This window comes from Sprattus sprattus, assembly GCF_963457725.1.
Source record: "Sprattus sprattus genome assembly, chromosome: 2".
Classification (NCBI taxonomy): domain Eukaryota; kingdom Metazoa; phylum Chordata; class Actinopteri; order Clupeiformes; family Clupeidae; genus Sprattus; species Sprattus sprattus.
The window spans coordinates 2,496,196-2,521,726 of record NC_137921.1 but is presented as its reverse complement, the minus strand read 5'-3'; the positions used below and the strand labels follow the sequence as shown (position 1 = coordinate 2,521,726).

Sequence of the window (25,531 nt, the reverse complement as noted above, 5' to 3'; positions counted from 1 at the left end):
TTAGGTGTGTAGGTGTGTGTGTTTGTGTGTGTGTGTGTGTGTGTGTCTGTGTGTGTGTGTGTGTGTTTGGGTGTTTGTGTGTGGTTGTTGTTATTTGATATGATTCCTTGCATGTGGGGGATGAGATATTTTCTGTGATTTCTTTGAGGGAATGTGTCACATATAAGTCAGATTTGTTTTTGTGTGTGTGATTCTGTATATGTTTGCGCAGTTGTACATGTGTGAATGTCTGTATTCAAACGTGAGTGTGGTTTTGCCTGAGTGTGTGTGTGTGTGTGTGTGTGTGTGTGTGTGTGTGTGTGTGTGAATGAGAGTGTGTGTGTACGCATGTTTGTAAATGGAGTTTTTTTATATATGTGAGTGACACTGAGTGTGTAAACGTTCCAGTGGCTGTTTAAAAATATTTTGTTGAACCGATCAGACAGGGAGGATCTCTCTACTTACCCTTGTAATAGTTACCCTACGAGGACACAGTATACCCACTAAGCTGTTCTACACACACACACACACACACACACACACACACACACACTGTATACCCACAGCGCTGTTCTACTCACACACACAAACACACACACACTGTATACCCACTAAGCTGTTCTACACACACACACACACACACACACACACACACACACACACACACACACACACACACACACAGTATACCCACTAAGCTGTTCTACACACACGCACACAGTATACCCACTAAGCTGTTCTACACATACATACACACACACACTGTATATCCACTAAGTAATTATATAATACTTGAATGCTCTCTCCTCACCTTATCCAATATCCATTTTGTATGTATCATGTACATACCATGTTATGTTGGAATGTATTGTGTACATTTACCACATGTCTGCTAGCATGCTCATCCTGATACGTGTATGATTTCATCTGCCATGGATCTGATTGTCCCCCCTCCCCTTCTGTCACAAGCCCCTCCCATTCACACCCCTTCTGTCAGAAGCCACTCCCATTACCCTCCCCTTCTGCCACAAGCATCTCCCCCTCCCCGTCTGCCACAAGCCCCTCCCATATCCCCTCCCATTCTGTCACAGGCCCTCCCCTAATTCCCCTCTTCAGTCACATGCCACTTCCATTCTTATCCAATTGTGCCACAAGCCCCTCCCCTTTTCCCCCTCCCCTTCTCTCGCCTGCCACAAGCCCCTCCCCTTCTCCTCCCCCTACCACAGGCCCCTCCCCTTTCCCTCCCCTGCCAGTCCTCCTCACCCAGAAGCTGCTTAAGGTTCCTTCCTGATTAACAGGGAGTTGTTTCCCCTGTGGCCATTGTGCTTTCTTTGAGGGGTTCAGGTCCTGGACTCTGTTAAGCGTGTTGAGACAATAATGTCGTTTACGCACCATATAAATACAATTGAACTGTGTGTTTGTGTGTGTCTGTGTGTTTATATTGTCGTGTTTGTTTCTGTATCTGTTTGTTGTTTGCATGGAGTGTGTTTGTGTGTGTGTGTGTGTGTGTGTGTGTGTGTGTGTGTACGCATGCATGTAAATGGAGTTATTCTTACACGAGTGCCACTGAGTGTTTTAAAATGCTCCAGTGGCTGTATATTCAAAAGCATGAATGTGTGAGTGTGAGTGTGAGTGTGTGTGTGTGTGTGTGTGTGTGTGTGTGTGTGTGGGTGAGATTACACTGTGTGTGGTCCGTTAGAAACCAGACTGTAATACTGCTAACACTAAGTCCAGACTACATCTGCCACAGGATCCGGACCTGGTGTGGGTCCTTGGTATGACTCGTGGAGCGTGGAGTAGGGTGGTGTGTTTTTAAAGTGATCAAATTAGGACCATAAAAGGTCCTTTAAGGCTTGTGTGTGTGCGTCGCTGTGTGTGATGTTATGCATGTTTACATGAATGTTTGAGTTTATATGTGGGTTTGCTAATTTGATCATGATTCTATGCATGTGTGTGTATCCCTGTGTGTGCATGTGTGTGTGTGTGTGTGTGTGTGTGTGTGTGAGATAGCTTGCATGTCCTTATGTCCAACTTACACTGTGAGAACTCCTTTCTGGTCACTGGATCAGGTAAAACAGCCCGGACTTCAGACACTGAGAGAGAAAACATCACATTACAGCCCATCAAACTGAGAGAGAAGGGCATTGACTTGTGTCAATACCATGTCCACTTTTCAAAATACTAAGTGAGCTAGACTTTGGATACTTTTCATTTCTTTGATACAAAATGTATTCAATGGCCACTTCTTCTGAAATTCATGGATACCTGTCTCAGTCAATGTTCACCAACAGTAAAACTCTGAGCAACTAAAGCAATTTTGCAGACATTTAGATTCTCTGCTCAGAACAGTTCACTTCAAAACTGGATGACATTTTGATCACTGTTGATGGAAAGATGCAGTATTCATCAGACAAATGAATACACTTGAAGTAAGACAGATTATTCTCATAGTTTGCAGAAATTATGTTCAGTTTTATGCTTTATTTTGTTTGTTTGCAGCCTTGTTACCAACCAAAAGTGGTACAGAACAGCATTTGCATTGAATTGAGCATGTGTGATGTAGTTGTTGCTGAAGACATTTTCTCTTTACAGTTTTTTACAATTACAAACAATTTGAAGCATTGCAAAATGCATATGTTATGTGTTGCTGTATCCTCTATCTTTACATAGTTTAGTGTTGCATTGCTTAGTACATATTGTAATACCAAACAAATACAGTCAAATATGAAATTCAGCTCTATGCTTCAAGACAACTCTATGCTAAATGTTCTGTGGTAAACTAATAGTAATGACTTACTGTTTGGTGGCAGCCTCTCATTACTGTTTGTTCTTCTGACTGGAAGCTCAGGATCAGCATCTGGGATCCCAACACAGAGAGACATTCAGGGGCGGTATTTTCGTGCTTATTATGAATTGTCATTCGTTTGCAATGAAAGTGATTTATTTTAGTATTGTTTTAGTCGACTTCATCTTCGGATGTTTTGATTTCTTTAATATTTAATATTTTATCAACTGTGACAGTTTCACTTCAGCTGTGAAAGCAAATGTTATTTCTTAAGCAACTGCCTTTTCCTTTACCAAGGGATATCAGATTTACAGTGCTTCGATATAACATAAAACCGTCACTGGTGTCCAGGAATGAAACCTAAACCCTTTTCACAACATACTGATGTGTCTAATGCTTCAACCCAAACTGACAGAGAGAGAGAGAAAGAGAGAGAGAGAGCGAGAGAGACTCACATTCTGAAGACTGGATGATCTGGATATTCGCTACTGTTGAGAGATCCGTAAAAATACATCAAAATGAAGTGGGAGTTAACCTCGTCTTCTTAAACAGTGAAATTAGTAACTCATTATTTAGTCAATTCTACATTTGTATCTACCTGCTGCAGATATCCTGACTACTTCCTGCCTGAGGATGTCACCCAGTTTCTCCTCCAGCTGCACCTTCACTCTAGAGACAGATTCCTTCACAGCCTCAAAAGAGAAGCTTTGGTGGAAGGTCACGCTGGGTAAGTCTTTGGAGCGAGGAGAGTCTCTGATTGACAGGACATTCTACAGAGAGAAATACATAAATGGTGAGGCAGACCACCTGAATATTTAGACAGGTCTGTGTTTCCCCAAAGGCTGCAGACATGATGGGTGAGTTCAGCTGGTTTAGTGTATATGCATTCATGTGTTCAGGTATGTGAATATATTAGACATGTAAAACATTACAATCTTTTACATTTTCTCATTATATAAATGAAATATCTAAAAATTATGTATTTTTACTCTAAACCCACATGGATGCTTTCTTTCAAATTCTGTCACCTTGAGGAAATGGATGTGATCCTCTGTGTGTGAAAGCTGCTCCATCTCAGCATCTCTCCTCTTCAGCTCAGCAATCTCCTGCTCCAGTCGCTTCAGGAGATCTTCAGCTCGACTCACCTCAGCCTTCTCCTTAGCTCTGATCAGCTCTTTCACCTCAGAGCGCCTTCTCTCTATTGAGCGGATCATCTCAGTGAAGATCCTCTCACTGTCCTCCACTGCTGTCTGTGCAGAGCTCTGTTAGGAGACACACAAAGAGGAGGGGGACAGGAGACACACAGAGGTAAGTGAAGGAGCAAATCACTCTGGTGTGACTGACTCTTCTTGGTCAAATCCTGCCAAACCATGTCTTTCTGTGATGGTCTTTATCATGTAGAGGTGGCAGCATAATGGTCATAACACAATAACCAGCGATTGCCAGCTGTTGTCTTATGTGGTCAGTTCTCACCTTGAGAGTCTCCACAGCCTTCCTCAGCTCCTGCAGCTCCTTCTCTCTCTCCTGGATTCTCTGCTGGAATCTCCTCTGGGTCTGCCCCAACTGCCTCTGTTTAAAAATCAAAAGCAGCGTCTTTTCACCATATTATCGGTGGATTGTTCACAACAATGATGATCAAACATCACACATGACAACTGGACATTTATAAGCACATTTTTTTAAGTACATTTGATTAAATCACACATTGAAGCAGTCGCTATCATCTTCAAGTGAAAATCAGGATCGAGCCATGAGCTAAGAGGGATACTGATATTTAACAGCAAAAATACTTGAGGCAAACTGTCTCACAAAATTTAGACCAGAACAGAACATTATTTTACGAGGTAAGATTATGTTCACTTTGAAGCCGACAGGTTAATGTTTCACTCGTTTCTACTCAACACTGGACCTGGCACCTAACAAACATTTGTCCTTTCTCTAATGTGCAAAGTCATTGTGGAAACTGCCATACTTAAAGACTGGTGAGATAATGTTCTTTTAGTTATAGTATTACATTCACAGTAACTACGTATAAGAGCCCTCGTAGAAATGTCGGACACACATGTAGCTCCAGTACTGACCTGTTTGTCTGTCCGTTCTGCTGCAGCTGAGACTGTGTCATGGCCTTTATGTTCGTCCATCGTACACGGATAGCAGATACAACTCTGATCGGTTAAACAAAATATTTCAAAAACCTTCTTGTGACGAGAGCAGATCCTCTCCTCTGGATCCCCAGGTCCAGCATGGCAGTGAGCAGGAACATCAGTTTGGATTCTGGTCTTCCTTAATTCCTCCACCATTTCAGCAATCAGAATGTTTCTACTGATAACAGGTCTTGGCCTAAATGTCTGTCTGCACTGGGGGCAGCTGTAGATGCCTTTACCATCTTCCTGATCCCAGTAACCACTAATACAGCCCAGACAATAAGTGTGTCCACATGGAACAGTTACTGGATCCTTTAATAGATCCAGACAAACTGAACAAGTGAAAGAATCCTCTCTTTGGGTCGAAGCTTCCGCCATTTCTCACAGCCACGATCACACACAGGGAGATAACAGTGTGAGAGTTCAGTTCCTGGTTCATGTGTTTTATTGTAAGGAGGATTGGCAGAGATGTTGTTGTCACACTGTTGAGGAGGAGTCAGTCAGATTATTTGAGATTGTGCGTCTTTGTGAGTGTGTGGGTGAGTGAGAAAGAGAGAGATAGGAAGAGGGAGGGAGAGAGAGAGGGAGTGTATAGCTGGTATACCTGAAGAATCAACCCAGTGCTTGGTGTGACATGGTGTTCATGAGAGAACTTCATCTGCAGTGGGCCTGAGAACTGGCTGTTTGGATGTGCAATTGTGTCTTTAAATCATTTAGCAGCTTTAATTTGAAATAGTAAGGCATTGACACCAACACACAGTAAAAACATCATCATTCCCCATCTCTATAGTGAGGCATTGACACCAACACACAGTAGAAACAGCATCATTCCCCATCTCTATAGTGAGGCATTGACACCAACACACAGTAGAAACAGCATCATTCCCCATCTCTATAGTGAGGCATTGACACCAACACACAGTAGAAACAGCATCATTCCCCATCTCTATAGTGAGGCATTGACACCAACACACAGTAGAAACAGCATCATTCCCCATCTCTATAGTGAGGCATTGACACCAACACACAGTAGAAACAGCATCATTCCCCATCTCTATAGTGAGGCATTGACACCAACACACAGTAGAAACAGCATCATTCCCCATCTCTATAGTGAGGCATTGACACCAACACACAGTAGAAACAGCATCATTCCCCATCTCTATAGTGAGGCATTGACACCAACACACAGTAGAAACAGCATCATTCCCCATCTCTATAGTGAGGCATTGACACCAACACACAGTAGAAACAGCATCATTCCCCATCTCTATAGTGAGGCATTGACACCAACACACAGTAGAAACAGCATCATTCCCCATCTCTATAGTGAGGCATTGACACCAACACACAGTAGAAACAGCATCATTCCCCATCTCTATAGTGAGGCATTGACACCAACACACAGTAGAAACAGCATCATTCCCCATCTCTATAGTGAGGCATTGACACCAACACACAGTAGAAACAGCATCATTCCCCATCTCTATAGTGAGGCATTGACACCAACACACAGTAGAAACAGCATCATTCCCCATCTCTATAGTGAGGCATTGACACCAACACACAGTAGAAACAGCATCATTCCCCATCTCTATAGTGAGGCATTGACACCAACACACAGTAGAAACAGCATCATTCCCCATCTCTATAGTGAGGCATTGACACCAACACACAGTAGAAACAGCATCATTCCCCATCTCTATAGTGAGGCATTGACACCAACACACAGTAGAAACAGCATCATTCCCCATCTCTATAGTGTTTCAACAGGAAGGTAGAGAGAAAGAGGATGAGAAGGAAGAGAAGGGGGAGGAAGAGGAGGGGGAGGAAGAGGAGGATGAGGAAGATGAGGGGGGAGGAAGAGGAGGAGGAGGAGGAGGAAGGGGAGTGACTACTTTAGTACTACACACCTGGCAAGTCTATTGGCTGCTCAGTCATATACATCATGCCTACAACCAGGAACTCCAGGACTGATCATTACATCCAAACCAACACTCATTACCCCCTCCTCTCCTGCTGATTCTTTCATATCCACTCAACCTCAGTAGCAGCGTCCAGACATACCCTTTCTACACAGCACCTGAGAATACCCATCAAATCTCTCGGGATGATCAGGATATGACTGGAGCTCAGCTCTCCACTCCACCCTCCTGTTCCCCTCAGACAGATGGAGGTCTCTGTGTGCTGTGTTTGGATTAAGTGTGAAGTGACAGGAGTCTGATGGAGGAGAGGACAGGACAAACTTACGTATTTGTGTGTGTGTGTGTGTGTGTGTGTGTGTGTGTGTGTGTGTGTGTGTATGTTGTTGTTTGATATGATTCCTTTCATGCGGGGGATTTATTTCACATATAAGTGAGATTTATTTTTGTGTGTGTGATTCTGTTTATGTTGAGTGTGTGTGTTCAAGTCTGTCTTTATTCAAACGTCTAAAAGCATGAATTATTAATCCTGGGCTTATTTGAACATAATGACAGTTTTAGAGAGCCCACTAGCTGGCTAGCCAGCTAACTAGCTCACTAGTCCAGTCTGTTATGCTATTTCCACAGGCTACAACACGCCCACTCGAGGCGTTGGAAGCGTATCGTTACGCAGTCATGGGTTTGCACCGTAACCTGTTCTTCCAGACATACACATTACAGTGACAACATCACAAAGGGTACAGTAGGGTGGATTGGTTACCATGCTTTCAGTAGGGTGGATTGGTTACCATGCTTACAATAGGGTGGATTGGTTACCAAGGTTACACTAGGGTGGATTGGTTACCAAGGTTACAATAGGGTGGATTGGTTACCAAGGTTACAGTAGGGTGTATTGGTTACCAAGGTTACAGTAGGGTAGATTGGTTACCAAGGTTACAGTAGGGTGGATTGGTTATCAAGGTTACAGTAGGGTGGATTGGTTACCAAGGTTACAGTAGAGTGGATTGGTTACCAAGGTTACAGTACGGTAGATTGGTTACCAAGGTTACAGTAGGGTGGATTGGTTACCAAGGTTACAGTAGGGTGGATTGGTTACCAAGGTTACAGTAGGGTGGATTGGTTACCAAGGTTACAGTAGAGTGGATTGGTTACCAAGGTTACAGTAGGGTGGATTGGTTACCAAGGTTACAGTAGGGTGGATTGGTTACCAAGGTTACAGTAGGGTGGATTGGTTACCATGCTTACAGTAGGGTGGATTGGTTACCAAGGTTACAGTAGAGTGGATTGGTCTTCCAGCATGAACCAGCGGTAAACCAGTACGTGCTAACGCTGACCTGCCTTGCTGCTAGAGTTTAGTTTTCTCAGCAGGTGTCGCTATATTTTATTTCATTGGCTCCAGTTCAAGTTCACACACACACACACACAAGCACACACCAACAGTGTGAGGAGGACACACACACACACACACAGTCACAATGATACAGCTAGTGGTGAGCAGTGAGGAGGACAGATGATCCGAGGGATTAGATCTGGTACAAATCGAAAGTTTTTATTGCACAGAAATGCATTTACAGAAAAATACTCTAAAGTGCTTAAGAGGTATCCCTGAGATGGGTACAGGTCATTGGGGATGACACAAGTAGAGGATCAGAATTACAGTGGTAGAGACCATATGAATCAGAGGTCGAGAAGACACACTGGGCTGATCCAGGATCAGACAGACATAGTTACAGTGGTATAGCAAAGTTGAACATAATGACAGTGTTTGCCATGCTGCTAGAGTTTAGTTTTCTCAGCAGGTATATATATTTTTATTTAATTGGCTCCAGTTCAAGTTCACACACACAAACCAACAGTCTTCCAGATTCCAATGTCTAACCAAAACCCATGATGCCATTTCCAGTCGGCACCATAGCTGTGGTGGAGAGCCAGTGTATCCCCACATATCTGGCACCTTTTTGGACACATTACACAGGATGTGATTTGCACAGTCAGGCGTAAATGTCAAAGTATCTTTAAACCATTAAAATATGTTTTAGTTTAAGGGTGAACTATCCCTATAAAGATGCTAATGCTATGTGTGCTACCTGTAGCATTACAGCCTTCCTGTGATTAGCACAGTACACATGGTACACTATGAAGATGCTATTGCTATGTTTGCTACCTGTAGCATTACAGCCTTCCTGTGATTAGCACAGTACACATGGTACACTATGAAGATGCTAATGCTATGTGTGCTACCTGTAGCATTACAGCCTTCCTGTGATTAGAACAGTAAACACAGTACACTATGAAGATGCTAATGCTATGTGTGTTACCTGTAGCATCACAGCCTTCCTTTGATTAGTACACAATACACACGGTACACTATGAAGATGCTAATGCTATGTGTGCTACCTGTAGCATCTTAGCCTTCCTGTGATTAGCACAGTCCACACGGTACACTATGAAGATGCTAATGTTATTTCTGCTACCTGTAGCATCTTAGCCTTCCTGTGATTAGCACAGTACGCACTGTACACTATGAAGATGCTAATGCTATGTGTGCTACCTGTAGCATCTTAGCCTTCCTGTGATTAGCACAGTACACACGGTACACTATGAAGATGCTAATGCTATATGTGCTACCTGTAGCATTACAGCCTTCCTGTGATTAGCACAGTACACTATGAACAACACACATTTTAGAACAGTCAAATATTTTATACTCAAATATATTTTACAACTATGAACAGACTGCAGTCAGACAATATTTTTATATACAGGTTTTTTTATTTGGCAATAGTTTTATTCATATTCAGGTATTCTCAGAACAATTTTTCAGAATATAGTTCATGTTTAATACTAGTATTTCATCACAGAGGTCACGTGATGTATCAGAAGCACACAGAGGGGCATCATGGGTAAGGTCACATGTCATAGTCACATGACAGCGTTGTGGCCGTGTGATTGGCTAGTGGTGGGTGCCTGGGGTGAGTCAGAGGAGCCCTGACAGAAGGACTCAGGACTGGACCAACCGGGTCCACATCACATCAGTACCGGGTCCAGCTCCTAGTGTACAAGAACTGGGTCCAGATGATGTAATCAGTACTGGGTCCAGATGATGTTATCAGTACTGGGTCCAGATGATGTAATCAGTACTGGGTCCAGATGATGTAATCAGTACTGGGTCCAGATGATGTAATCAGTACTGGGTCTAGAGAGGATAAGGCTAACAGAACTACAGGAAGAGAGAGAGAGTGGGGAGGATCATGGGGAGACTGCCTGGATGGCAGAGCAACAGGATACACACACACACACACACAAACACACACACACACACACACACACACACACACACACACACACACACATACACACACACACACACACACACACACACACACACACACACACACACACACAAACACACACACACACACACACACACACACACACACACACATACACACACACACACACACACACACAAACACTCAGACGCTCCTTCCAGTGTAAACCTGTTCACTGGGCAGCTGACAGTAAGGCCTTGGATAGTTGTCATGGCAGCACTGATCAACCAGGGTCAAAGGTCAAGCTAGAACCCTAAACCCCCAGTGGTTGTCATGGCGATTAGGTCTGTGTTCGGTGTGGCTAAATGCCACCACACCAGATCACCATAGTACATGTCGTACAGGAAGTGATGTGCCCAGGCCTCAGAGGTTAAAGGGTAAATAAACACCGTTACCAAGGCAACCATTAAGGCCGTCTGTGCTTGAAGGTGAAGTGTGACTGGTGTGCAAGTCAGTCGTTACATTACACTGGTCACATGACAGACAGGAAAGTGTGTGTGTGTGTGTGTGTGTGTGTGTGTGTGTGTGTGTGTGTGTGTGTGTGTGTGTGTTTGTGTGTGTGTGACACTCGTCTCTGCACACAGGCCTCTCTGCTTGACCTTACATGACACTGGTCTCTAAAAATAGGCCTCTCTGCTTGACCTTACATGACAGTGGTCTCTAAAAACAGGCCTCTCTGCTTGACCTTACATAACACTGGTCTCTAAAAACAGGCCTCTCTGCTTGACCTTACATGACACTGGTCTCTAAAAACAGGCCTCTCTGCTTGACCTTACATGACACTGGTCTATACACACAGGCCTCTCTGCTTGACCTTACATGACACTGGTCTCTGCACACAGGCCTCTCTGCTTGACCTTACATGACACTGGTCTCTAAAAACAGGCCTCTCTGCTTGACCTTACATGACACTGGTCTCTAAAAACAGGCCTCTCTGCTTGACCTTACATGACACTGGTCTCTGCACACAGGCCTCTCTGCTTGACCTTACATGACACTGGTCTCTAAAAACAGGCCTCTCTGCTTGACCTTACATGACACTGGTCTCTAAAAACAGGCCTCTCTGCTTGACCTTACATGACACTGGTCTCTAAAAACAGGCCTCTCTGCTTGACCTTACATGACACTCGTCTCTAAAAACAGGCCTCTCTGCTTGACCTTACATGACACTGGTCTCTAAAAACAGGCCTCTCTGCTTGACCTTACATGACACTGGTCTCTAAAAACAGGCCTCTCTGCTTGACCTTACATGACACTGGTCTCTAAAAACAGGCCTCTCTGCTTGACCTTACATGACACTGGTCTCTGCACACAGGCCTCTCTGCTTGACCTTACATGACACTGGTCTCTAAAAACAGGCCTCTCTGCTTGACCTTACATGACACTGGTCTCTAATCACAGGCCTCTCTGCTTGACCTTACATGACAATTGTTTTTCCAAAACTGCTCCATGTTCATCACACCACTGAATTTCGAGAAAGTCCACAATGACTTTTCATTTTGCCCAGACAAGGGAATTTCAATGCATTTAACAAAAATAGCTACTATATAAATCACTGACACACACACACACACACACACACACCCAGTGTTGTTCCTGAACGCGTTCATTGAACGAAAGTTCATGAACTCGTTCATAATTTTGGTGAACGTGAACTGAACGTTCTGTATTATTGCCTGATGAACGATACTTTGAACTCGTTCATTCTGGTGTCTGTGAACGGCACGTTCACTCTTTTAAATTTCGTTCAATAAGGTGCCAGATTTCTAGAGACTTCCAAGCGAAAAACACATAACAGTCCTGTTTCCAATCGCTGCGTTTGCTCTCTTTAACTGAATGCCTGGCAAGTGTAAGAGCGCCAAGTTGTGTAGAGGCCGAAAGCGGTATTGCAGACATATAGAGATTTCGATTTTTTTATTAGCTCGCAACATATTGAAAAAAATAACTGAACTAGTTCATTTTTTGGAGCTGTGAACTTAGTTAAAAATTTAGAATTATGAACTATGAACTGAACTAGTTCATTTTAAAATTTGTGAACTATGAACTGAACTAGTTCATGCTGAAAGTGAACTTTCCCAACACTGCACACACCAAGAAAAAGAGTATATTGAATGCCAGTCTATAACTCTTTATTAATTGTTCTGCACCAGAAACATTTCAAATCAAACTGGTCTCATTACACACACTCACACACACACACACATGTCTCATTCCAATGGTATTAATAAAGAAAACAAGGAACACATTTCATTGGGGGTCAATTGTTGGATGAATACATAATATTGTGGTTGTCATATAAAACCAGATATCAGAACATGTATGCAATAACAGAGGGACTAAACACTTGGGAGAGTGAGGTTATGCAACACAGAGCTCATCAAAACCTTTCACACACAATGTCTAATGTCTGCTGTCGTGATACTACATGTGTTACAGCCATAGGCGGAGATCACAGGGGGACACGTCCCCCCCTCGCATAAAGTTGTCCCCCCCAAACAAAATTGAAAAAAATTAATAATAATAGTAATATGAAACAAACACACGTGGACACAAGCGGTGCTTATTATAAACGAAAAATAATGTGCTTTTTATCTGTTGAAAAACCTTGATCCCCCTATTCCTCAAAGTGGTTCGGTTCACATGCTGTTTCCAAAGGGCGGGGCTACAGCTAACCCGATCGGTGGGCTATCGCACGCCCCCATCATTGAGGCAAAGGTAGTGAGTGTCTCACCTCCGTGCTTTTTCAATGTTTTATTTCAGACCAACCAGACTGAATAGGTTCTACGCATGTGCACGTTTCTGGTTCAATTCTACAGACTTCCTGGGATTTAAACAAATAAAATAATAATAAATACAAGAATATGTCGACATTCATTGTTTCCATCAGGTCCGCTTCACCTGCTCTCTCTCTCTCTCTGAAAGTCATCTCCCTACGTTCACTTGATAAAGGCATTTCCCATGAGGCTTTGCTCCGATTTCTGGTCATGAAAGTTATGTAAAGTCTGAATAAAAAGAATTTGGCTAAGGCTAAGCTAAAATCAGTAGGCTGGATTAATGAGAGTAAGTTTGACACACCATTAGTGAGCTGTGAGCATATAACAAGTGCTATATGTATTGATTGGAATCCTGCTTGTAACCCAGCGGAGATTGTTGAGATTATCATGGGAACATGATCTGATTTTATTAGCTTTAACTCAATGGACGGCTCATGGACTCCACACGGCTGCGCAGGGCACTAGAGAAGATGTTAATTTGCATGCAGCTGAATTCCTCCTTGAAGAGCCTTGGTTTGCGCTGGTCTTTCAAAATGATTTGTCTGTGAGTAGATATTTCGTGTTAGGACATGTATTGTCGTTTAGGGAATTTAAAACTGACGATGAATTTATGTTTGTCACTGTTATTAGAGAATTCGGTTAGCAGCTAAATTATGCTAGCTCTCGTGATATTCATTTTTTTCATGTCCCCCCCCCCCCCCCCCCGGAATTACTCTCTGAAATGTTCCCATGTATTGTCCCCCCCTGCAATGAAATGGGATCTCCGCCCCTGGTTACAGCAGAGGTCTAGAGGTACAGATATTGTAAAAGCTGGGGTCCAGAGATGGGGGATTGGCTTCAGACTGTTGTTGTTCCCAAGATCAGAGATTATCAGGCCCAGCTGCTAGATCCTTAGGTGTGAGTGATGTGTTAAATGATGTGATGTGTGAGATGTATGTGCTAACAGCATCTAGACATGTCAGTCACAGCAGCTTCACTGATGATCCAGAATCATAAAGCCTAAACCCAGGGTAGAGTGTGTGAGTGAATGTGGTCTGGACTCTGTGCAGGAGGCTCATTGTGTCAGAGATGCTGTAGAAGGCCAGAGTTCCTGCCCTGTGATCCACATACACTCCTATTCTGGAGCTGGCCACTAGAGGGAGTGTAGTGTGATTATTATTATGAGAGATACAAGAGCTGTTGCTGCTGCTGAGGGCCAGACTCCAGGACTGATCATTACCTCCAAACACAATTTTTTTCTTTTTGTTTTTATTTGCATTTAATTTATCTTTAATACTTTGGGTTGTAAATAAATTCTAAGTTTGGCCTCAGATGTGGTCTGCAGAGCATTGTTTTCTTCCCAGACCACCACCACACCAGGGTGGTACACCTGCCAATACGTGGGCTCACCCCAGTGCTCTACCCCAGTGTCACAACAGCTTCACTGGTGATCTTATGTCTAATCCTAAACCCAGGGTAGAGAGTGTTGTGTCAGATTTATAGTTTAAAAGTAGGAAAAATATACAGCTTTCTGATCTGGTTAAAACTCTAAGTTCTTGTTACTTGTGGTGAAAATACTCACAAAGTCCAGCTGACCGGCAGAGTGTGAATCAAGAAGTTTATTCAGTCAGTGCAATACCAACATCACAAACCTGAGCATGTCTGCAGACAGTGCTCCTGATACAAAGATTTGCAATGGCTTATATACTGTAGAACTTTCTACGTTTCTGCTGAATAGACAGCATGTGCACCTGCAAGAGTGAACTCTCTATGACACTGGAGTGGGTCTTATCAGTACTCCCCAGAGACCTCTAGAGGAGAAGTACTGCGGCCTATTGCGACCAGCGTTTTCAAAGTCTAACATATTAATTTTAAAGACTTTTGCAATCATTTATCACTGTAGTATCTCATGATATGTTACACCCATATCATGGTGCTTATTATGAACATTCTATTGATTAATATAATATTATCATTTTTCACATATTGAACAAAAACTGTGAGAGTCGTATGTAGTCGACATAGGCCGCCATGTTATCGTACTCCTCGGGATGTGTGTGTGTGGGTGTGTGCGCAAGCAGGGTCCGTGGGCGTCTGCCTCTGTACTTCTGCCTGTGTGTGTGTGTGTGTATGTGTATGCGCATGTATGTGAGTGAGTGTGTGTTTGTGTGTGTCCATCTGTAGGTGTTAGTAGGAGTGTGTGGCCAGCTCAGGACTCTAATATGAGTGTGTGTTAATCTCTGACTTTGAGTAGGAGTGTGTCCATCTCTGGCTGTGAGTAGTTAATAATATACACACAGATAGTAAGATTCAATTTACAGATTTTCCACCACAAGAGGCTGGGTGAAGTCTGGATTCAGCATCTATATATTTCAGTCACAGCAGCTTCAGTGATGCAGAAGGCCAAAAATCAAACCCAAACCCAGGGTAGAGTGCGTGAGTGAATGTGGTCTGGACTCTGTGCAGGAGGGTCATTGTGTCAGAGATGCTGTAGAAGGCCAGAGTTCCTGCCCTGTGATCCACATACACTCCAATTCTGGAGCTGCGCACTAGAGGGAGATCAGTCTCTTCATCATTGTGTCTGAAAGAGGAGATGCTGCCGCTAGTGGTGAGGTCCAGACTCCAGGACTTAGCATTATATCCAAACCCCCACTCATGATCCTCTGCTCTCCTGCTGATGCTTTTATATGAGACTGATATATCAACCCTCCCATTCCTCTCAACCTCCCAGTAGCAGCGTCCAGAAAAGCCCTCTCTACACAGCACCTGAGGATACTCATCAAATCTCTCTGGATGACCAGGATCTGAGTGGACCGCTCTCATCGGGCCTCCTCTCGGCGGAGGTCTCATCGGGACCGCTCTCATCTCCACCCTCCTGTTCCCCTCAGACAGATGGAGTTGTCTGTATGCTGTGTTTGGATCCAGTGTGAAGTGACAGTAGTCTGATGAAGGAGAAGACAGGACAAAGTTATTTTTATGTGTTAGGAGTGTGTGTGTGTGTGTGTGTGTGTGTGTGTGTGTGTGTGTGTGTGTGTGTGTGTGTGTGTGTGTGTGTTTTGGTGTGTGGTTGTTTGATATGATTCCTTGAGTGTGGGGGATGGGATTTATTTCTCTGATTTCCTCTCTGAGAGAATGTTTCACATATAAGTGAGATTTGTTTTTGTGTGTGTGTGATTCTGTACATGTTAGTGCAGGTGTACATGTGTGAATGTCTGTATTCAAAAGTTCAAAGGTGAGTGTGGTTATGTCTGAGTGTGTGTGTGTGTGTGTATGTGTGTGTGTGTGTGTGTGTGAAAGACAGTGTGTGTTTGTCTGAAGGGAGTCCTTTGTATGAATAGGGGATGTTGAGTGTGTGTAAGTATTTGGGTTTGTTTCATTTGATTCCTTTGCATGATATGAGTCCTTCATTTATAGGAGTGTAAGATTGTTGTAAGATTGTTGCCGACCCCTCCCACCCGCGTCATAAACCCTTCAAGGTACTTCCCTCCTGCAGGAGGATGCGGTCCATCAGGACCAAAACCTCACGCCACAAAACCAGCTTTTTCCCAGCTGCAGTTGGCCTCGTTAACAAGGCCCGAGACCCCCACCTGACTTGGACTCTTCTCCCGACCCCCCCCCCACCTCAAGTCTGTGTTACATTAACACACACTACATTGCACATTGAACATCATTGAACATCCATATTGCATTTTGCACTCCACTTTTCACTTTCCACTTCCCTATATACATTGTTTATATTTTGTATCTTATGTATTGTGTTCTCTTTGTTCTTATGTGTAGTACTTATTGTGTGTGTATATCTTATGTTATGTGTAGTACTTATTGTGTTTGTATATTCTATGTTATGTGTAGTACTTATTGTGTTTGTATATTCTATGTTATGTGTAGTACTTATTGTGTTTGTATATTCTATGTTATGTGTAGTACTTATTGTGTTTGTATATCTTATGTAATGTGTAGCACTTATTGTGTTTGTATACTCTTATGTTTACTGTATGCACCTACTCACCAGAACAAGTTCCAGGTAAGTGTAAACCCTAATTCTGATTCTGATTCTGATCACCATATTCATTAAGTACATTTACACATATTGGCAGCCGAACTCGACTATGAACTAGACTTTCTTCACTGTGAGATGCACTTATTCTACCCCATACTCTGTGCTAGCAACTTTTACCTGGAATGTAAATATTAGCCACCATCTACATAATTTTATTTTCCATTACTCTACTTACCCTTGCAATAGTAACCTTACGAATACACTGCATACCCACTAAGCTGGTCTACACACACACACACAGTATTCCCACTGAGCGATTCTACAATACTTGAATGATCTCTCTCCACCTTATCCACTATCAATTTTGTATGTGTAGGAGCCAAAAACCTTTATGTTAATTCTTATGCTATCTTTCTTTATGAGTACGTGCATGTGTGTGTATGTAAGAATGAGTGAGTGACACTATGGCCGTAGGTGTTTTTACCCCAATCTAGAGGACACCTGAACTTGACCTGAGAGGCTGAAGGTGGAGCCCAAGGGGGAAAGGCCTTAAGAGCCAGCAGCCAGAGCATATGGACGTGGCTGAGGAAGGCAACAGTTGTTTGACCGTGTGCCAGGACGTTTGTATCGTTTAATGTCTTTTATATTATTTCCACCAACTTGTAATTCACCTTTCTGCAATAAACTGTCAAAGAGACCAACTGGACTCACCTCTATTCATCTTTTCTACACACGTCAGAACCAAAATCCAACTCAGCCACCAGTGGCAGTAAAATAGAAATTGCTGCTACAGTATGTATCATGTATTTACCATGTTTTGTTTGTATGTATCGTGTTCATTTACAACATGTATGCTAGCATGCTCATCTTGATAAGTGAATGATTTATTCTGCCATGATTCTGATTGCCCCCCATGATTCTGTGTGCACATTGTGTGTACCTGTGTGATAGCTTGCATGTCTTTATGTCAAACTTACACTGTAAGAACTCCTCTCTGGTCACTGGTTCAAGAAAAACATCCTGGACTTCAGACACTGAGACAGAAAACATCACATTATAGCCCATTAAACTGAGCAAGAAGGGCATTAATAAATATATGAATACATTCATAAATTCATTATCTCAATGAGACCAAGATTTCTACAATCATTTTCACACTTGTGTCAATAGTGGTATTTGTTTCTATATAAACCAGTGCTGGTGCAGTGACGTGAAAGTGAAAGTGATCTTACAATCCTGTTCTCCCGACTTGGAATCATTTTTGATCACCTGCAGACCGTTTTACTCTCCCTGTGAATTCACTTCTTTTATTCTAGCTGGAGTTTACATCCCACCGCAAGCTGACGTGCGAGAGGCTCACCGTCAACTCACTGATCAGATATTAGGAGTGGAGAGTAGGAGAGAGAATACGTATTCTCCGGTTATTGTCATTGGAGATTTTAATAAGGGCAACCTCACTCACAAACTCCCGAAATACAAACAGTTAGTCAAATGCCCGACCAGGGAGGAGAATACTTTGGACCACTGCTACAGCACCATCAGCAGGGCTTATCATGCAGTTTCACACGCTGCTCTGGGGCTATCCGACCACACTCTTATTCATCTGATCTAACAGACAAAAACTTAAAATGTCTTAACCTGCTGTGCGGACTACAAAAAACTGGAACAACAGAGAAGCTGTGGAGGAGCTAAGGGACTGCCTGGATGACACAGACTGGGACCTTTTTAGAACTTCTTCCAGCAGTCTGGATGAATATACAGATGCTGTGATGTCATACATCAGCTTCTGCGAGCATAGACGTGCCCCCCCCCCCCTACCATAAAGTTGTCCCACCCAACAAACGTTACATTTTTAGGTGTGACATTTTGGTCCGGGTATGTACCGGTTGTATCGGAACCGGTGCTATATTGGAACCGGTTCTCGGTACCCAACCCTACCCAGCAGAGGATGTTCTTCCTTCGGCAGCTAAAGAAATTCAACATGCCGATGAAAGTGATGGTGGAGTTTTACACAGCCATCATTGAATCCATCCTCACTACATCAATAATCATCTGGTTTGCTGCCTCTACTGCAAAGGAAAAAAGCCGACTGCAGCGGATCATTCAATCAGCAGAGAAGGTCATCGGCTGCGACCTGCCATCTCTCCTAGACCTGTTTCACCAGCTAGAAAGCAGGGAAGATCATCGCTGATCCTTCACATCCTTGTCACCACCTATTTCAGAGACTCCCATCTGGCAGAAGGTTCCGGGCTATAAAGACCAAAACAGTTTTTCGCCCATGGCAGTGGGGCTCACAAACAAGCCCCCTGCATCACACTGACTCTGGGTTTACATATTCCAATTAACTGCAACTTGCCCTTCATGTGCCCAAAACATGTATTATTATCTTGTAAAACATTTGTCTTTTGTTCTTGTTTATGCTATTTTGTTGTTATGTTATGTGTTATGTCCTATGCTCCGACCTCACCAAGTTAATTTCCTGTATGTGTGAATATACTTGGCCATTAAAATAATTCTGATTCTGATACCATGAACACTTTTTCAAAACACTAAACACATTCACAAGGGAGCTAAACCTTGGATAGTTTTCATTGCTTTGATACAAAATGTATTCAATGACCACTCCTTCCTAAATTCATGGATACCTGTCTCAGTCAATGTTCACCACCAGTAACACTCTGTGTAACTACAGCAATTTTGCAGACATTTAGATACTCGGCTCAAAACAGTTCACTTCAAAACTGGACAACATTTAGATCATTGTTCATGGTAAGATGCAGTATTCGACAGAAAAATGAATACACTTGAAATAAGACAGATTATTCTCATTGTTTGCAGAAATTGTGTTCAGTTTTATGCTTTGTGTCGTTTGTTTGCAGCCTTGTTACCTACTCTACTCTGCTCTGCTCTGCTCTGCTCTGCTCTGCTCTGCTCTGCTATGCTATGCTATGCTATGCTATGCTATGCTATGCTATGCTATGCTTTGCTATGCTATGCTATGCTTTGCTATGCTATGCTATGCTATGCTATGCTATGCTATGCTATGCTATGCTATGCTATGCTATACTATACTATACTATACTATACTATATATTAGCAATGCTTTATATTGTTTGTGATTGTAAAAAAAAACTGTAAAGGAAAAATGTCTGATTCTGATTCTGATTCTAATTCTGATACAGAAGTGGTACAGAACAGCATTTGCTTTGAAATGTGCATCTTCAAATGTAGTTGTTGATTAAGACATTTTTCCTTTACAGTTTTTTTTACAATCACAAACAATATGAAGCATTGCTAAATGCATATGTTATGTGTTGCTGTATCCTCTATTTTATCATAGTTTAGGGTTGCATTGCTTAGTTCATATTGTAATACCAAAGAAATACAGTCAAATATGAAATTCAGCTCTATGCTTCAAGACAACTCTAGGCTAAATGTTCTGTGGTAAACTAATAGTAATGACTTACTTGATGGTGGTAGCGTCTCATCACTGTGTGTACTTCTGACTGGAGGCTCAGGATCAACATCTGGGATCCCAACACAGAGAGACACTCAGGGGCGGTAGTCCGACATGAACAATGTTGTGTGAAACTGACATTTATTGTGAACAGTTGACTTTAACAACTTAACAATTGTAAATTATTTGAATGATGAGGTTTTGAGTGCAGTGTAATAGTAGTGTTACTTTCTGATTACCTTATCAAAATAATGTAACTTGTTACATTTGATTAATTATTTATACTTCTGATGGATGTTTTCAAATGAAAGTTCAGAATATGTGCAGGTCCTGCTTTAACTATTTCAATTCTCTCTCTATCTGGTTTGTCACGCCATAATTCTGGGTCTTCACTGATCACTGTATGCCATTGGTGTTACTCGCATTAGTGACATCACTGCTCTCGTTATCATCCAGCTGTGGTTGAGCAGTGATAATGACCATGGCAGTATCATGCGCGTCGTCAGTGCAGGTGTCAGTGTCCCTGATATGGGCAGCTGTGGCATAGACATCTGTATAAGACTATGAGCTGTGCTACACGATGACTCGCCGTTTGTAGAAGCAAAGCAGGCAGGGCTAGTTGGTGCTGTAGTAGCTGCTAGCATTAGCTAAACTTGGCTCAGCAGCACTTGAAACATTTTCAGATGAACTTGAAACATTATCAGACATTTCTTCCACTTCCACGGATGAATTCTTGATTGGAAATATTTTGTTACCTTAGGTAATTTCTCCCTAAACTTCTCATCCTTCCTTTTCCTCTTTCCTTTCTCACTGCCACTTAAGAGATAGTTTCATGCTTAGCTGTGTGACCACACATGCCATCAAACGACAAATTGTCCGTGACAGAAATGTCACGTGTAAATGCTAATACAGACACATGAAATTAAAAAACAACATACTTCATCAGACGGCTTCAGTAAACTAGAACTCAGAGGGCTACAATACTGATCAGTGTAATAACTATGAAAGTGATGGTGGAGTTCTAATAACTATTAAAAACTATACTGTGTGTGTGTGTGTGTGTGTGTGTGTGTGTGTGTGTGTGTGTGTGCGCGTGTGAAAGAGAGAGAGAGAGAGAGGGAGAGAGAGAGAGAGAGAGAGAGAGAGAAAGAGAGAGCGAGAGAGACTCACATTCTGAAGACTGGATGATCTTGATATTCGTTACTGTTGAGAGATCCATAAAAATACATCAAAATTAAGTGGGAGTTAACCTCGTCTTCTTAAAACAGTGAAATTAGTAACTCATTATTTAGTCAATTCTACATTTGTATCTACCTGCTGCAGATATCATGACTACTTCCTGCCCGAGGAAGTACTCTCCCTGTCTGAGGAAGTAGTCCTCCATTCTAGAAGCAGATTCCTTCACAGCCTCAAAAGAGAAGCTTTGGTGGAAGGTCATCCTGGGTAAGTCTTCAGAGCGAGGAGAGTCTCTGATTGACCGGACATTCTACAGAGAGAAATACATAAAAGGTGAGGCAGACCACCTGAATATTCAGCCAGGTCTGTGTTTCCCCAAAGGCTGCAGACATGATGGGTGAGTTCAGCTGGTTTAGTGTATATGCATTCATGTGTTCAGGTATGTGAATATATTAGACATGTAAAACATTACAATCTTTTTAATTTCCTCATCATATAAATGAAAAATTATGTATTTTTACTCTAAACCCACATGGATGCTTTATTTCAAATTCTGTTACCTTGAGGAAATGGATGTGATCTTCTGTGTGTGAAAGCTGCTCCATCTCAGCATCTCTCCTCTTCAGCTCAGCAATCTCCTGCTCCAGTCGCTTCAGGAGATCTTCAGCCCGACTCACCTCAGCCTTCTCCTTAGCTCTGATCAGCTCTTTCACCTCAGAGCGCCTTCTCTGAATGGAGTGGATTATCTCAGTGAAGATCCTCTCACTGTCCTCCACTGCTGTCTGTGCAGAGCTCTGTTAGGAGACACACAAAGAGGAGGGGGACAGGAGACACACAGAGGTAAGTGAAGGAGCAAACTCACTCTGGTGTGACTGGCTCTTCTTGGTCAAATCCTGCCAAACCATGTCTTTCTGTGATGGTCTGTATCATGTAGAGACGGCAGCATAATAGTCATAACACAATAACAAGCGATTGCCAGCTTTTATCTTATGTGGTCAGTTCTCACCTTGAGAGTCTCCACAGCCTTCCTCAGCTCCTGCAGCTCCTTCTCTCTCCCCTGGATTCTCTGCTGGAATCTCCTCTGGGTCTGCCCCAACTGCCTCTGGTTAAAAAACAGCTTCTTTTCATTGGTGGATTGTTTACAACAATGATGATCAAACACCACACATGGCAACTGAACATTTATAAGCAAAAACCTTTAAGTACATTTTATTCTTTTTAAAAGATTAAGTGAACCATTGAAGTAGACGCTATCATCTTCAAGTGAAAATCAGGATAAAGCCATGAGCTAAGTTCAAGAGGAGCTCTGGTATTTAACAGCAAACACACTTGGCAAAGCTGGCTCTCAACCTTAAGAACAGAACAGAGCATTATTTTACGAGGTAATAACATGTTCACTTTGAAGCCGACAGGTTAATGTTTCACTGTTTTTTCTCAAAACTGGACCTTGCACCTAATAAACATTTCCTGATTCTTCCTTTCTCTAATGCGCAAAGTCATTGCGGTAACAGCCAGACTTAAAGACTGGTGAGATAATGTTCTTGTAGTTATAGTATTACATTCACAGTTAGTACGTATAAAAGCCCTCATAGAAATGTCGGACACATATGTAGCTCCAGTACTGACCTGTTTGTCTGTCCGTTCTGCTGCAGCTGAGACTGTGTCATGGCCTTTATGTTCGTCCATCGTACACAGATAGCAGATACAACTCTGATCGGTTCGACAAAATATTTCAAAAACCTTCTTGTGACAAGAGCAGATCCTCTCCTGTAGCTTGTCTGTGGCATCAATCACTGAGTGTTTTCGAGTAGCGAACTTTAGTGGCTCTCTGGTGCGAACAAACAATCCACCACTGACCCAAGTAAGTACTAAAACACCTTTTAAAAGTACCAAATCCATGGTATTTATTAACAACAAGTACACAACACTACATGACAAAATCCCAGGTTGAGAGGCAGCAAGAGCAGCAGTCCCCGCGCAAAAAGCCTCTCCCCTGCAGCAGGAAACTGGAGTCTTTGAGTGCTGCTTGATCACCTGGCCCGGTGGATCTCACCTGGCCATCAGGGGAACACAACATGGGCGGAGCTACAGAAAAGGGAGGGAAAGTGACAAACAAAGAACACAACACATGTGGTCGTAACACATGCCTGATATTTTTGTGTATTTCATCTAACTAAAAACCATGTGGCAAAAGTGGCATTTATGATTATGTTCTAGAACAACTCAGCAATAATACAATGAGAGTAAAAGGAATGTAGTAAAACAAAAGTTTTGTATTATAATGAAATATAAAGACACTAAAATGAAATCTAGTTTTAGAGGTGCTCAGACTTTGTACAAAAACACATTGTAAATATTTAAGAAGTTTTCTTTTTTACTCTGAACCTTGTAAACAAAGGTGTTTTCTCCAAAACGGCGCGTTTAGCATTCAAAAAGTGTGTGTGGTTTCTATACTAATTATAAGTAATATAGAAAGTGACACTTTTCTTCACTTAGACCAAAATTCATATTGATGAGAGAGGTGTGAACATTCTGGGACACCTTGGTCAAAGACAATGGCCAGCACGTAATAGCCCTTGAATGTCTTTGTGGTCCTCTCCCCCCCTACAGGTTTTCTTGACTCATCAGGAACCAATGGCGATCACTGAATTACCATGCCCTTATCATATGAATAGTTGTCATTTGCTAATGGGAGGGTCAAAACCCAAAATGTGCAAGGGATTAGTTATATCCTCCTTACAAAGTGATTATTTATACTTTAGTTTCAAACTGTATATATTTAAAAGGTTAAGGGTTCAAGGTTGCTGTGGGTGTTAGTTTTATGTTTGTAGGACAAAAACTCGCTTAGATTTTAAATTCTATTTATAACAAGTCCGAGCGGACAACAAGATGCGTCAACTCAACTCTGCCACCTTGTGGACACAGGAGGGAATTACAATTGAAAGAATGCGTTTCAGACAGACCGACCGACCGACAGACCGACAGACCGACAGACCGACAGACCGACCGATGGACGGACATACCCTCTTATAGAGATGCCGGACGCATCTAAAAATACCACAAAGTTCCCCACGGGGCACTTCAGTGCTGGAAGGGTTAAATGAGGTGTGTGTGTGTGTGTGTGTGTGTGTGTGTGTGTGTGTGTGTGTGTGTGTGTGTGTGTGTGTGTGTTTGTGTGTGTGTGTGTGCTGATGAGGAGATTTGAGTTTAAATGAAGTGTGTGTGTGTGTGTGTGTGTGCTGATGAGGAGAACTGAGTTTAAATGAAATGTGTGTGTGTGTGTGTGTGTGTGTGTGTGTGTGTGTGTGTGTGTGTGCTGATGAGGAGAACTGGGTTTAAATGAAGTGTGTGTGTGTGTGTGTGTGTGCTGATGAGGAGAACTGAGTTTAAATGAAGTGTGTGTGTGCTGATGAGGAGAACTGAGTTTAAATGAGGTGTGGGTGAATAATGTGAGAGGGGTGTGGCAAATTCATTACATCTCCTCCCGCACTTCCGTTTAGAACGCCATTTAAGGAAAATGGAAAAGACAATGTTTCCTCCACCCAACTATGACAGCCATAATGAACTACTGTTTCCTCCACCCAACTATGACAGCCATCATGAACTACTGTTTCCTCCTGGCGGAGGTAATAAATAAAACAAATGTAACCCTAGACAGAGGATGAATGAGAAACTGTAGCCAAACTAATCTCTTCAAATCTTAAAGTTGCTACTTCAATGAAAGGCAGACGACTGAATGTGATGAACTGAAGTTTATTCAATTTTGCAGACTTCCATCAAGTTTGATTAGGTCTATTCAGCATCTCTTTCAAAAATAAGTGCACTTACTTTTTATACAACATTTCCGTCACTATGCTTTTTCAATCGAAAATGAACCACTTATCGACACTGAGCCAATCAGAATATTCTGCTCACTAATTGCTGATAAACATTTCAAGACAATGGTGACCCTGTTCAGGACTGTTTTGGGAAGTATGGCCTGT

At 42.5% G+C, this 25,531-nt stretch overlaps 2 protein-coding genes across 2 annotated transcripts in view; both read right to left on the bottom strand.

Annotated features, from left to right (window-relative positions):
- Nucleotides 1-25,531, bottom strand: part of LOC308360946 (tripartite motif-containing protein 16-like) — a gene marked incomplete at both ends in the record, with an annotated part of 29,372 nt that overhangs the window by 3,750 nt on the left and 91 nt on the right. Inside the window, 5 exons of the mRNA XM_080833125.1 lie at nt 3,363-3,534; nt 3,793-4,026; nt 4,238-4,333; nt 23,175-23,376; nt 23,602-23,633. Coding sequence (XP_080689251.1) covers nt 3,363-3,534; nt 3,793-4,026; nt 4,238-4,333; nt 23,175-23,376; nt 23,602-23,633 — 736 coding nt within the window. The remainder of the gene's footprint in view (nt 1-3,362; nt 3,535-3,792; nt 4,027-4,237; nt 4,334-23,174; nt 23,377-23,601; nt 23,634-25,531) is intronic.
- LOC308360208 (stonustoxin subunit beta-like) lies at nt 15,292-21,810 on the bottom strand (the record flags this gene model as incomplete). Its single annotated transcript, XM_080832001.1, has 2 exons — nt 15,292-15,857; nt 21,687-21,810. 2 exons carry the CDS (start codon nt 21,808-21,810, stop codon nt 15,292-15,294), a joined length of 690 nt encoding a protein of 229 aa, XP_080688127.1.